General features: G+C 40.3%; 1 protein-coding gene across 1 annotated transcript in view; it reads left to right on the top strand.

Moving 5' to 3' along the window:
• Positions 1-7323: 7323 nt before the first annotated feature.
• The window catches only part of CTNNB1 (catenin (cadherin-associated protein), beta 1, 88kDa), a 9524-nt gene continuing 1969 nt past the window's right edge, over positions 7324-14878 (top strand). The window contains exons 1-13 of the mRNA XM_009994096.1: positions 7324-7336; positions 7834-8061; positions 8192-8445; positions 8535-8773; positions 8857-9058; positions 9392-9536; positions 9974-10077; positions 10171-10509; positions 10760-10918; positions 12970-13086; positions 13239-13389; positions 13478-13599; positions 14752-14812. Of these exons, the coding sequence (XP_009992398.1) occupies positions 7324-7336; positions 7834-8061; positions 8192-8445; positions 8535-8773; positions 8857-9058; positions 9392-9536; positions 9974-10077; positions 10171-10509; positions 10760-10918; positions 12970-13086; positions 13239-13389; positions 13478-13599; positions 14752-14812 (2134 nt within the window). The remainder of the gene's footprint in view (positions 7337-7833; positions 8062-8191; positions 8446-8534; positions 8774-8856; positions 9059-9391; positions 9537-9973; positions 10078-10170; positions 10510-10759; positions 10919-12969; positions 13087-13238; positions 13390-13477; positions 13600-14751; positions 14813-14878) is intronic.

Genomic DNA, 14878 nt, shown 5'->3' with positions numbered 1-14878 from the left:
AAAGGAAAAAAGAAATAATTAAATGAAAATGAAGCAGCAGAAAACAGTGGCTAAAAGCAAAGGTAGCTTGTACTGAGCATTGGCAGATCTTTGTGTGCTTTCACATATTCCCTTTTCCACTTTAATTCTGTGGATTATCTGAGCTACTTTATTGCCTCTTTCAGCATGTATTAAGGATATTTAAAGCTTGGAAATTGCAACCTGTTAAAACCTTTGAAAAAGGTCAGTTAAACCAGTTACTATTCATGTATCTTAATTTCCTTGTTTGACAGAAGAAACAGACTTTCAGGTTTTAACTGTTGAGAGATCTGAAGAACAATTTAAGACTGTATAGTCTGGGTTCAGAGTCAAATTTCTGGTGATCAGATTAGCCAAATCCAAAATAGAACATACTGCTTTTGGAAGGCATCAGTCTACCTTCCTGCAGTTATCAGCAGAATGCATTGTCTGAAGTATTCTAGCTTGGATAAATTTGAGCTGGATGGATTACATAGGATACTGAGTTTATCACAGGAGTTTATCGCTTAGTGGTTGAGTGGTTGGAGGGAATAATGTTAAGCAAGTGTCACTTGAGGAAATGACCTGAGCAGTTTAGTGAGAGTTAGTTTATGAATGAGATTGTTCTTTTGTAGTCTAGGAACAGTAAGCTGGACTTAAATGTTAGTGCATGCAGGTTAGGAATCTTGTCACTGCTGGTAGCTCATAATTTTCAGCAGAACTACTGAAAGAGTTGTTGCTACATTTTAGCACAGCACTTACATATCTAGAAATGCTGCTCTATATTGCTGTGGCATTTTTTCTGCCGTGGCATTGAAGGCTACAGACGAGTGTTTTGATCATCGAAGCTGAAAGAAGATAGAAATGTTTCAGAGCTGTGAAAAACCATGGTGTTTTTTCTTTTAGACTTGGGAAAACACAGCATGTGTTTTGACTAGATTTTTTGCATGGCTTGACTTTTTTCCTTTCTTTGTTACATATTCCATAAGTTATTTTCTTAGGATATCTTCAGATGGCCTGTGACAAGATATTTTTACGCAGTATTAAGTATCAGCCATCTGAAAGCTGAGGGAAGCCTGGCATTAATATGTAAATTGTGAAGTTTATTCTGATTCCTACTATAGATAATAAGGTAAACCTTATGTATGTATATATATTTGAGACAGGAAAGTGGTTCATTGCTTTGTTTATTGTGATAATTTATATCCCTAAACCACTATTTGAGAGCCTGTTTTCATGGAGTTTCAGAATTGTTTTTTGTCCATTCAGGTCTTTAAACTGCTAGTGTGAGGAAGGATTTTAAAAATTGAATTTCCTAATCCAGAGGTCACTACTGGTGTCTAATTTGACAATAATCAAGGCCCTCTAATGCTTGTATATGACTAAATTAAAAATAATCTTCACTCATTGCATACTGCTTTTCCTACAAAGTAAGGACTGCAGATGCTGCTACTTTAGACAGAATATGGGAGTGCTGTTCAGTACTTTGTGGATATAGAATGTATATGGAATTATATTAAAAACTTGTATTTAATCCTTTGTACGAGTATTTTTTTTAATAAAAGTCTACAGAGTGAACTTCAAGCATGTTACCTGTTCCTACTTTGAAATAAAGCATATTCTGTTCATTGTGTAGAAAAACTGTTAAACCCAACTATCATTCCTACAGCAAGCTTTCCAAATCAGACACAGAACACTGAACTTGTACTTCCAGGATTTCTTACTAAGCTTACAGAACATCTATTACATGAAGGGCCTCCAGAATTACCTACAAATCATACATTACCCCAGAACTCAATCGAAAACCTGATAAAAATATTCCCAGTATTGGTTGGAATATTTGGGAGGATATGGGAGAAGGGGACTTGATTTCCATTTGCATAAGGGATAATCAAAAGTGATTTCTGGTGAGAAAAATCCCTGAACTTGTTTAACCTTGAAAGTTACAAAATGAAAGTTTCCTAAATTAGGACCTACAAGGCAAATGACAATCCCATTAACATCTCAAGTTGTCATCTTCCTTCTTAATCCAAAGCTAGAATAAGTTATAAACTGAAGGCCCTTGGATAATTTATTTTACACAATTAGGATTTTTGTTTTCATCTGCAGATAGACTTATCTATAAATCAGTTCTTATAGGTCACCTGTAACTTCTCATTCTTCTTTCTCTCCAGTTGTACTTGTCATGTTTTCTTCAGCTAGTCTAAGACTTTTGGCTTTTCCTTAAAAAAACAAATAGGTGGGTCTAAACTGATTATAGACTTCCTTCTTTGAAGGAAGAAAAAAGCTCTGCTTTTAGGATTCCTGTTAATCAGTTTAGTGCTATTGCTAATGAATATTCAAGCGACTATCTCAGTTGCAGCATGTCTTCATGAGATTAAAAGCAGTAGAAGTAGGCTTGCTTGTTGTGAGAGTGCTTATAGCTGTGGGGGTGGGTTACACCAAAAATTGCTTAAGGAGAAAGGTCAGTCATTCAAGCCTGAAAGAGCTTATATACCTGAAAAGCTGCTTTGATGTTTTTGTGATCACTATTGTCTTACTTAGATGATTTCCTGGCTCCCATCCAAGTCCTTTTTTGAGAAAACAGAATAACTTCCAGGATAAGAGAAAATAATTTTTTAATTTAAAAATCCCAAATTGAATGTATTTCCTCCATGTCGACTTGAAAACTAAGGTTAATTAGGAAATTTCTGCAACATTAAGTTCTTATGTTTCTGTTCTTGGGTCACAGGAACGAGTGCTGCAGTTATCTGGTGTTAGTAGTTGTGGAACTGATGTTGGCAGTGTATTTTAGCTACTGACTCTTTGTAAAGCAGATACACAGGCAACATCATTGGGCAGCAGCTGCCTGAAAGACCAATTATAAAACTAGATCCAAAGAATGCTTCAATAGCTTCTGAGAACGTGAAGAAAGCTGTCTTCTGGTACTTGTACTTCACTTTGTATGTAGATGACCCGTGTTTGTAACTGCTCTGGTTGTCACAAGATCAAGATCTGCTTTTTCTACCTATGAATGTGTGTCATTCAGCACCAATGGTTAATTTAAAGATGTGGCTGCTTGGCCTGTCCTAGATGAGGCATAGAGAACTACATGAAAATGTGGTCAGTAGACATGTTCCCTTTAAATAGCTCATGGTGATTTGGATGTGTCAGTCTTAATTTCTCATACAAGGTTTAATAAATGATGCTCTCAAAGATTGCTGGAAGACTTGCAAACTTTTAAGTTTGACTTGCTTTTTACAAAGGGAAGGAAGGGGAGCTGCTTATCAGTCAGGTGTAATAAGAGTCTTTTAATTAAGAGATTCTATTAAGGTTAAGGTAGTAACCTTGAAAGAAGATGGATACATTTTTATTTAATACAATCTCTTAATATGAGCTGTTTCATAGGCAAATGAAATCCCTTAGTGTCAATGCAAATGGGTTAGTCTTAGATGAACTGCAGCAGAGGTGCAAATGCACTGTAGTCTTGATACATCAGGCAGGTAACTGTCAGGCTGATATTCACCCTGCTTAGATAGGCTGTTCTTGTCCTCTGTAAGACACGGCAGAAGTGAACAATTCACTGTGCTCTGGGTCCTAATGGAATTTAACTGCTTTAGAAAGAAAGTCTATCTAGTTTTTACTGAAGCTGTTCAGAGTTGCTATTCAGATTTGAGAAATGCTATAGGCTTGTTGACTTGGCTGCTTCTTGAAAATCTGAAGTTAATACCTAAGTTTTATTCATCATCAAAACACACCTCTTTCATTCCTTTGAAAACCAAGACATTTGAAATTTTTTTTTTCTGTAGAAACTTGAAATTAGTAGCTCATAAACTTGCAAGGCTTGCAGCAGTCTTTTTCTCAGATTTTTAGAATTCAAATGTAAGGTTGGGACTGATGATACACAGTACACGCTAGTGTAATAGCTTGTATTGCTCCTTATGTGAGGAGTGTAATATATATTTCAAACAAAAACAACAAACCAACCTCCATTTAAAGCTGATGATACTTGTTAAGCAAGTGCATAGTGTCATGGGGGAGGATGAGGTTTTGAAGCTAACCGTCCCATAACTCCTGGCAGTAGATCCATATGAGCTTGTATAAGAACATTTATAAAATTCAGATTTTAGTTCTGAGGGCCAGCTGGTCTTCTAAAATAGGGAGGCTTAAAGAAGCTTGCCATTATGCTAAAGTTTGTTTGTAAAGTATACTGAGTTCCTTCTGTCTGTTCCTGATTGTTCAGATCTGTATTACTGACCTTGACAGTGGAGTGACATATGTCCTTCACTAAATTCAAATAGGAGCTTGAGTTAAAGAAGCTGATATATGCTTCATGGTTGAAGACTGTAAGCACAAACTTTGGTTGGGTTGGTTTGTTTGTTTGTTTCCACTCCTCCTCCACCTTACTCACCCTGCATGTATTTATCCAGTTTCTGTCAGGAAAATTACCAGCACAAACATTTCTACCTAGCTTGGGTTTTTTGCTCCCTTTGTGAGCATAGCGGTTAAGTTAACCTTGTCAGTGACACCTGGGAAGACAAGTCAGCAGCTTGTCAGGACTTGGTGTAAAATGGGAATGGGAAGAAAAATATGGGAGAATTACACACATACAGTTCAGTTACAGAAACCCTGAAAACAAACAGAACACCACACCCTTTTTACTTGGCTGTCTTTAGTGTGCTGTTATTTTGAACTCAAGATTAAAACTAATTTCCTATCTAAATAAAGAATAACAATAATAAAAGCCACACTACCTGGAATTGCTGGGGAGGTTACAAGTGTACAAATGCAGATGAGGATGTTAGAAACTTTAAGGTGCAGCTAGCAGGCTGATTTAAGGTCAGCATTTTGAAGACTGGGTATCTTGACTGATCATGTGGTTCTGAACACTTAATTTTTTGTGTTCTTCATTGCTATTTTGTAGACATTCTTCAGCTTTTTTTGGAACAGTGTTGCGGTACAGTGGCTAGTCTGATCCTGTGGCTTGTACCAAATGGTACAGCTACTCTGATTTCTTCAGGCTGCAGAAATTAAAACCACCGTTTCAGAGTGCAGTTGCTGGAGACCAGCTGCCTTCAATTGTGCAGAATTCAACAGTGGGAGGATATTGAAGTTGTTCCCAAGCCCCGCATTTCATATTTGAATTTGAAGTGGTAGTAAATATCTTAAAGCATAGTCAGTGCTCTTGGCTGGTTCATATACCAGTGTGCTAGCTTCAAAACTGGTGATCATTTTTATTAGCAGCCTCCTGATAAGAGGAGACAAGAAAAGTTAAAATAAAAATAGATCTTTTTGTGCAAAGCATATTGCAAATTGCATATCAGCTACATCTTGCCCAGTTTTCTGTTGGAAATGTCACATCTGACTTACAGTGAGGACTAAGGGGAGCAAAGATACTAATTCTGTTTGCTTCTTTCTGTTTGAGAGATGTTAGTGTGGCTGACAAAGTAACATGCAAGACCTGCAGGAAGCTATCAAGCTTTTGTATTGGTCCTTCCTTCCAACTTAGCTACTCAGGAATTTTTGTATTAATGGCAGAATGACAATAAGACTGTTTTTTCCTTCCCATTACCACTGCTACTCCCAAACTCCTAACAGCAAGTTGGAAGACTAGTGTTCAAGGGACTGGATAAAACTGGTTGTATGATAAGTGCATCCTGCATGCAGTTTGTGGGTAGTAATCTGAGTTGACCAGTCTCTTCCAGGCTGTGGAGTAGGACTGGTTTAGGGATCTAAGCATTCATAGCAGGGTACTTATTATATGTTGTGTTATGTCTTAAACGAGATCAATGCTGCTTATCTGTTGCAGATGCAGATCTGCTGTCCATTTTAAAAGAGCCAGGGAAGGGTTGCTGCCAAAAGTTGTGGGAGTGCAGAGTCAGGACAAATAGCATTGGCATTTTTACAGCGAAGTAACGAGTTTGCTCAGGAGCTGCTGGAATATCCTGCAGCTGACTCAGAGACAGTGAAATATAAGCTTGCCTCAGAATTGCCTAACCTATTCTGTGAGACTTAAAACTGCAGGCCTGTCTTCTGTTTAATTGTAATTTTCTAAAAGCTACTCCTGAAGGAAACTCCTAAACTGGGAAATCTGTCTTCAAACAAATACAGCGTCAAATGGACTTTGTTCTTCTGACACAGTACTGCAAGCTAGTCCTTTAAAGAGATTAGTGGCTTGCCTTTACTTCATTGTCTAGGAGTGTTTTGATCAGCATAGCCTCTATACCTAACAGCACATTAAAAGCTGATTGCTGGAAGAGGTGGTTTTGCTCACTGCAGTAGTTACCACTACAAATGTTTCTGCTTGGCTGGCTCCCCGAATAGGCTGTCACCAGTTCTGTGTCTGTGCTGAAGATAGTGTTGGACTTGGGAGGGGGGAGCTGGCGGGGGGAAGGGGAGCAAGAGAAATAAAAGTTCTAAAGCTGTTAGTGACCCCTTGTGAAGCTGTAGCTTCAGATTTCTCGTTCTAGGTTAGTGAAGAGACAGCTACAGGTTTATGGTACTTAAATTTGTACTGCTTGGTGATACCAAATGAAGGTGCATACTGAAGATTTTGATATGACATTTGATCGTATTTTCAGCCTCCTGTCCCCAGCTATCTTGGATTTCTGCACACACACAAAAAAAAGTGTGGTGACTTAATGTGTGCAACTAAAGAAGATAATTTGTTTATAATGCTGGTTGAATTTTTAGTTTAACTTCAAGGAGAAGAGTATTTTGTGTAGGAAGAAACCTTTCTTCTTGTGGTATGGGAATGGAGTAAAGGAGGAAGTTCAATTATAACTCTTCAGATAGTCTTTGTACCACTGAAATAATAGCACCTTTCCTTAAATGGTAATTTCAGCTTTCCCCTTGAAAATCCATGTTGTAGCCCTATATCAAACAGTTTTGCTAGTACCTTAAGAGTAGCTGTTTTTGAGGGAAATGAGGAAGTCTGATGCTTAGCCGTTGTCTTTCTTCAGGGTGTGTCCAGTCTGTAGAATTTAATGTCTGGACTTCATCTTATGCAAGGATAGAGAAGTAAAAAATGGCTCTGTCATCCTCAGTCTTCAATTCTCTTGTAACTTCAAGAGGAGAATATATCTTACAGTCTGCCAGAAAAAGTGTAGGTGATACATCTCAATTCTTTTTTGTCTTTGTCCATGGGGGCCTGCTAATTAGCATTTAAATATACTCACTGTAGGAATGAAATGGCAAGAAGTGTGAATTCTTAGTTTGCGATTCTAGTGCTCTAATACAAAATCCTGTCTTACTAGCTCTGACTAGTGTTTAAAAAGTTCTAACCTTGCTCTTTTTTAGGATCTCTGAAAGGTAGCAGGAAAGAGCTCTGGGAACACAACAAGGAACATGGCTACCCAAGGTATATAATGCATCACAATTTCTGTTATTAGAGTCTTACCATTCTAATAAGGAGCAGCTTAACTGTCTCCTTACTCCCCTTCTTAAGCTTTTTAAAGTTACTTGGATTGAATAATGTTTGCTTTACTACAGTAATTAATACCTTACAGTAGAATTCAAACCTGCCAACAAGTTTGTCATCATAAGCATTTTGGGTCCCTTAAGTGTACAGCTGAGTACATAATCACAGAATGTGGAAAAGGGAACCTTTAAGCAGTAGACTTAAGACAACAGCAGTAATTGCTCAGCCTGTTAGTTGGGTTTACAGATGTCTGCATTGATTCGACATAAAGCCACAGTTTAAAACTGCTGTCTTACTTGCAGGGCTACCTCTGCTGGATCGGAGTAGTTGTTTTATAACAGTCTATTTTTGTTTAAAATTGGTGTAATCTCTTGAAGGATGAATACATGCTGGAGTAACTGAACTAAACTTAATTGCTTAACAATTATTTCTTACAGCTGACTTGATGGAGTTGGATATGGCAATGGAGCCAGACAGAAAAGCAGCAGTCAGTCATTGGCAGCAACAATCATATCTGGACTCTGGTATCCATTCTGGTGCCACAACAACTGCTCCTTCCTTGAGTGGCAAGGGAAATCCTGAAGAGGAAGATGTGGACACGACACAAGTCCTGTACGAGTGGGAGCAGGGATTCTCTCAATCCTTCACCCAGGAGCAAGTTGCTGGTAAGGCCTTTTCTATTACACTGGTTTACTTAGAGATGCAGCTTAAGAATACAGAAACCTTAATACTGAATTATTACCAGTCTAGAGGATAAGCACCTAGTCTGAAGTAACAACTTACCTTGTTTTTCAGATATTGATGGCCAGTATGCAATGACTAGAGCTCAGAGAGTGCGTGCAGCTATGTTCCCTGAAACACTGGATGAAGGAATGCAAATCCCATCCACACAATTTGATGCTGCTCATCCAACTAATGTGCAACGCCTGGCTGAGCCATCCCAGATGTTAAAACATGCTGTTGTTAATTTGATAAACTACCAAGATGATGCTGAACTTGCAACTCGTGCAATCCCAGAACTGACCAAACTGTTAAATGATGAGGACCAGGTAAGCATTTTCTTTGTCTCAGTGTATCTTGCTTGTGAGACTTCTTGAATGACCTTAGAACTAAAAGCTTTCTTGAAATATTTCTGTAGGTGGTGGTGAACAAGGCTGCAGTTATGGTTCATCAGTTGTCCAAGAAGGAAGCGTCTCGCCATGCTATTATGAGGTCTCCTCAGATGGTGTCTGCTATCGTCCGTACCATGCAGAACACAAATGATGTGGAGACAGCCCGTTGTACTGCAGGCACACTACACAACCTCTCACACCACCGTGAAGGCTTGTTGGCAATCTTCAAATCAGGAGGCATCCCTGCTTTGGTTAAAATGCTGGGGTATGTGGAGTACTAACGTAGTGCTTGTGTTTTCAGTTGGTACTGGTAGGTGCAGGTACTCATGAGGTTTTTTCCTTCTGTAGGTCCCCAGTGGACTCCGTGCTGTTCTACGCCATAACAACTCTTCACAATCTCCTGTTACATCAGGAAGGAGCCAAAATGGCTGTCCGTCTAGCTGGTGGGCTGCAGAAAATGGTTGCCTTGCTGAACAAGACAAATGTCAAATTCTTGGCCATCACAACGGACTGTCTTCAGATTTTAGCATACGGCAACCAAGAAAGTAAGGTAGGTGCCTCTGCTGTTGAAGCACTTAAAATAAGCAAGCTTCTCGCGAATGGTCAAACCATTCCTGTGTACTCTCTTCCTTACTCTGAGTCTTCAGCCATGTGGGGCTTTTGCCAGCCAGTCCTGACCTTGCAAGAGGTGAGGGATGCAGGAATTATTTTGCAGAAATGCAGTCATGCTTCTAGTGAGACTGCAAAACTTACAGACCTGACCAGCAGATGTGAACATATTTTAAGAGATCTGAAACCGATGATGGGTGTAAGCCAGCAACAGTTACTGCCTACTGATATGCTCAGGTAGTAAAAGATACATGTGATTTTTGCTGTCTTTCAGCTGATTATTCTGGCAAGTGGTGGACCCCAGGCTCTAGTAAACATAATGAGGACCTATACTTATGAGAAACTATTGTGGACCACAAGTAGAGTGCTGAAGGTGTTGTCAGTCTGCTCCAGCAACAAACCTGCTATTGTTGAAGCTGGTAAGTAATTTTTACCCGTGATAACTTAAAAATCTATATGGTGCGGCAGGATTGGTAGATTCCATGCAAGAACAGAAGCTGCCAGCATCAAAAATTGAACTTGGATTGGTCCTTCAGTCCATAACTAGTTTTGAAGCCCCTTAGTATACAGAAGTGTAAAAGGCCGTCTGTTTTAAGTAAGCCTACTGTGTTTTTAGCTGGATGGCTTAGTGACTGAGCATTGTCAGAATGGTCCCCTTAGAATCTGTACACGTTTAAAAGGTCTAGCATCACAAAAAGAATCTTGGGGGTTTTATTCTATGTGATGAAGGGTTAGGGCCTAGCCAAGAGAGATCCAGAAGCTTGTGAGATATGCACTCAAACTTTAAGGAAGAGAAGGACCTGACTTCACAAGATGAGTGTCTAAGTAATGGTTTCAAATCTCTACCATGTCCTAGGTGGGATGCAAGCTTTGGGACTCCACCTCACGGATCCAAGCCAGCGTCTTGTCCAGAACTGTCTCTGGACTCTGAGAAATCTGTCAGATGCTGCAACAAAGCAGGTAAATGGTTCTTCTGAGGCATCAGGATCAAAAGCCAACATAGTGGAAGAGGAGAGAGACTAAGTTTTGTTTGTTTGTTTTTGTTTTTTGCAGGAGGGAATGGAAGGCCTTCTAGGAACTCTTGTTCAGCTTCTAGGATCAGATGATATTAATGTCGTGACTTGTGCTGCTGGCATCCTTTCTAACCTTACCTGCAACAACTACAAGAACAAGATGATGGTGTGCCAGGTTGGCGGCATTGAGGCTCTCGTGCGCACGGTTCTTCGGGCTGGGGACAGGGAAGACATCACAGAACCTGCTATTTGTGCGCTCCGTCACCTCACCAGCAGACATCAAGAAGCTGAGATGGCTCAAAACGCAGTACGTCTCCATTACGGACTCCCAGTGGTGGTTAAACTGTTGCACCCACCATCACACTGGCCTTTGATCAAGGTAAATAATAGTTAATGGTTTTCAGCCCTGAGAACTAGTGGGTTTTTAAGGTGACCTTAACCATGAAAAATGCTTTTGTTTCAAAGATGTTGGGGAATGTAATTGGTCTGATGGGGAAGTTGCTTCAAGTGAGCAGTCTAGAGTTGCCTGTTAGAGATGCAAGCATTTGGGATTAGCTAAAAGAAGAAATGGCTGTCAGCAAGCACACCCCTCATGCTCTTCTGTTCCCCATCGCCTCCTGTCACTGCAGGCTACTGTTGGCTTGATCCGCAACCTCGCGCTCTGCCCTGCAAACCACGCCCCACTGCGTGAACAAGGTGCTATTCCAAGGCTAGTCCAGTTGCTGGTTAGAGCACATCAGGATACCCAGCGACGCACTTCAATGGGTGGAACACAGCAGCAGTTCGTGGTAAGTGGCCACCACTAACTGAAGTTACTTATAAAGCTTGTCTCTCCCACTCCTTGTTTCTCAGTGTGCCTCAGCCATGTGTTGTTTGGTCTGTTGTCTTATCACCTGTTCTAAGTCATGTTACTCTCTTAGTGTGCTGATAATTATGTCGTGGCAGACCTGAAGTTTTTCTTAAATAAACAAGACTGTCAAAATCTTAGTTTACTAAGAACCTCTTGAGTATTTAATTCTGAATGCTGAAGATCACAGAAATACTGGTCTTGTCTCTGGCAAGGGAAGTAGTTCTCTACCAGGAAACCAGAACTGCCTCATCATTCTTAAAAGTACATGTTTAAGAATGCGATTGCAGCTTATTGTGTATTTTCAAGAGTGCTTGAAGATGTAACACTACTGAGAAGTTATACAGGCTTCATACTTGTTACCTGTTTAGGTACTAGGTCAGCGTGGCAAGATTTGTCTCCTTTTTTTTCCCCATTAAGCACACTAAAAAAGGGGAAGTTGCCTTAGCATGGGAAAATGGAAGCAGTACCTATTAGTATAAGAGTGTAGTTAATACTTGCAGAGGCAGGAGGGGGCCTCTTTGTTTCCAATAATTACTGTTTCAAACAGTAAATTGCCAAACTAATCCAGCTTGGGGGGAGGTGGTTAAACTGTTGCACCCACCATCACACTGGCCTTTGATCAAGGTAAATAATAGTTAATGGTTTTCAGCCCTGAGAACTAGTGGGTTTTTAAGGTGACCTTAACCATGAAAAATGCTTTTGTTTCAAAGATGTTGGGGAATGTAATTGGTCTGATGGGGAAGTTGCTTCAAGTGAGCAGTCTAGAGTTGCCTGTTAGAGATGCAAGCATTTGGGATTAGCTAAAAGAAGAAATGGCTGTCAGCAAGCACACCCCTCATGCTCTTCTGTTCCCCATCGCCTCCTGTCACTGCAGGCTACTGTTGGCTTGATCCGCAACCTCGCGCTCTGCCCTGCAAACCACGCCCCACTGCGTGAACAAGGTGCTATTCCAAGGCTAGTCCAGTTGCTGGTTAGAGCACATCAGGATACCCAGCGACGCACTTCAATGGGTGGAACACAGCAGCAGTTCGTGGTAAGTGGCCACCACTAACTGAAGTTACTTATAAAGCTTGTCTCTCCCACTCCTTGTTTCTCAGTGTGCCTCAGCCATGTGTTGTTTGGTCTGTTGTCTTATCACCTGTTCTAAGTCATGTTACTCTCTTAGTGTGCTGATAATTATGTCGTGGCAGACCTGAAGTTTTTCTTAAATAAACAAGACTGTCAAAATCTTAGTTTACTAAGAACCTCTTGAGTATTTAATTCTGAATGCTGAAGATCACAGAAATACTGGTCTTGTCTCTGGCAAGGGAAGTAGTTCTCTACCAGGAAACCAGAACTGCCTCATCATTCTTAAAAGTACATGTTTAAGAATGCGATTGCAGCTTATTGTGTATTTTCAAGAGTGCTTGAAGATGTAACACTACTGAGAAGTTATACAGGCTTCATACTTGTTACCTGTTTAGGTACTAGGTCAGCGTGGCAAGATTTGTCTCCTTTTTTTTCCCCATTAAGCACACTAAAAAAGGGGAAGTTGCCTTAGCATGGGAAAATGGAAGCAGTACCTATTAGTATAAGAGTGTAGTTAATACTTGCAGAGGCAGGAGGGGGCCTCTTTGTTTCCAATAATTACTGTTTCAAACAGTAAATTGCCAAACTAATCCAGCTTGGGGGGAAAAAAAAAAAAGCCAGTGTTGTCAGACATGAAGTTTATAGTGAACTGAAATAGAAACAAGAACACTGGGAAAAGTTCCACTGAGATTTCTGCAGTTACTGAATTTAGTCGGATAAACTGGGCTAACTCCTAGAAGGGAGGTTAAGTTTGAAGGCCAGCAGTAGAGAGTGGATATGAGACCTTTTGGGGGAAGAAGGTGTGTGCAGGGGATGGGTTTGGTGGATTTGTTTATAGGGTGATAAACTTCTTGACAATCATTTTAGAAGGTAGCATGCAATATCTCAACTTCAAAAAGCATCTTTTCTTTTTTTTTGGAGGGAGTGCGTATGGAAGAGATTGTCGAGGGCTGCACTGGAGCCCTGCATATTCTTGCACGTGATGTTCATAATCGAATCGTAATCAGGGGTCTAAATACCATTCCACTATTTGTTCAGGTAAGCAAGAGCTCAGGAAAATGCTACAGCAGGTACTAGGAAAACTAGTAAAATGGCTCTTATGCTTCCTTGGTAGAATGACGAAGTCAGATTGTCCTGAAGAGCTTGTTTCAAGTAGAAATGCTAAAGAAACACTTGTGTTTTGGTTGCAGTTGTTGTACTCTCCCATTGAGAATATCCAGAGAGTAGCTGCAGGTGTACTCTGTGAACTGGCTCAAGACAAGGAAGCAGCTGAAGCAATTGAAGCTGAAGGTGCAACTGCCCCTTTAACAGAACTGCTTCATTCTAGGAATGAGGGTGTTGGTAAGTGAACTTAAAATACAGGTTTCATACTTGTATTAGAGAAGTTGGTAGAAGACTCTGCATCTAAAATCACTCTTACTTTCAACAGCAACATATGCAGCTGCAGTGCTGTTCAGAATGTCTGAGGACAAACCACAAGACTATAAAAAGCGACTTTCGGTTGAATTGACAAGCTCTCTCTTCCGGACTGAGCCAATGGCTTGGAACGAGGTGAGTTGTGTCTTTGTATTAATGCTTCCTTTGGGACACCTGGCTTCCTCAAGTCCTACCTCCTTCCAGTAGTGCAGTGTAGATGCCAACAGTGATACAGGTTCAGCTTTATATATGGCTGTACCTTCTTTGCTCTCTCTCTCTCCACATTCTGGTTCAGTAAACCCTGTGACAAGCAGCCTTAGAGTTGCTTTTTCCCTTGCAGAGAGGAAGCATTCTCTATTGCTGCTGAACTTTATATTTATTAGTGTCCAAAGCTGTATAGAAGAACTTTGTACATTTCTGTGCTGCTTGTCAGAACCTAATGAACTCGAGAGCATGAGTGATACAAAGGAAGCATAAACATAAAAATATCCTTTGAGGCTTCTATCAAACAAATTATATGGGACTCTGATAATCTTGGGGTGGGGATGCAACTTGTGTTCTTTCAGACTTTAACATGTTTGCAGGCTGGTGATCACACATTGCCTTTTTTAAGGCTTAAAGGGCTACACAGTGAATTGAGACTGAAAACACTGTGGGATAGAAGGGAAGTTTCAAAAGTCTCTGTCTTCCCTCAGATTCTTAAGATTCAGGAGCCTAGTTTGTCTCTTACCTTGTATGTATTTACTAAATAAAGGACAGTAGCCCTTGATTTATACTATTCTGGTGCTTACCTGTTTTCCTAAAATATGTATCTACCACAGCAATGTGAAAAAAAAAAAAGAAAAGCTAAAATTACACATCTCTGAGATTGGAGTTATGCAATTGCAGGACAGACAGGCAATTACTTCTGTTCTTGGACAAACTGGAAGAGTTCTCTTGAGAACTCTAACCGCTCTATTGCTGGCTCAGGAGTCTCTGAACAGCTGACTTGTAGGAGCTGGGCAGGTGTGCCTGAGGAGGAGTGTTCCTGCCCTATCTTTTTTGTACCTGAAGAGAACCCTTTTTCCAGTGATCTAGAGATTCCTGTGCCTAAATCTGTCTTTTATATATTGGGTACAGATGCTTGGATTTCCTGTTCACACAAGTACTGTGCTGCAGTGCTCACTGCAGAAGAGTTGCTAGAAAGGAATCTGGGGCAAGCTTCAATACTTTTTAAACTCAGAATTACTAGTACTGGCCCAAAGACCCGACATTAAAACTGTTTTGTAACTTTTTGTGTACTTCTAGACAGCAGATCTTGGACTTGATATTGGTGCCCAGGGAGAGCCTCTTGGATACCGCCCAGATGGTATGTCTCCTCTGTTCCCCTTGACTAAACTTAAGTTGGATCAAGTCAAGTCATAGATTTTAAAGG

This window comes from Chaetura pelagica, unplaced genomic scaffold (genome assembly GCF_000747805.2).
Source record: "Chaetura pelagica isolate M959 unplaced genomic scaffold, ChaPel_1.0 scaffold642, whole genome shotgun sequence".
Lineage (NCBI taxonomy): Eukaryota > Metazoa > Chordata > Aves > Apodiformes > Apodidae > Chaetura > Chaetura pelagica.
The sequence above is the reverse complement of the archived record's forward strand: the minus strand, read 5'-3'. Positions and strand labels throughout refer to the sequence as shown.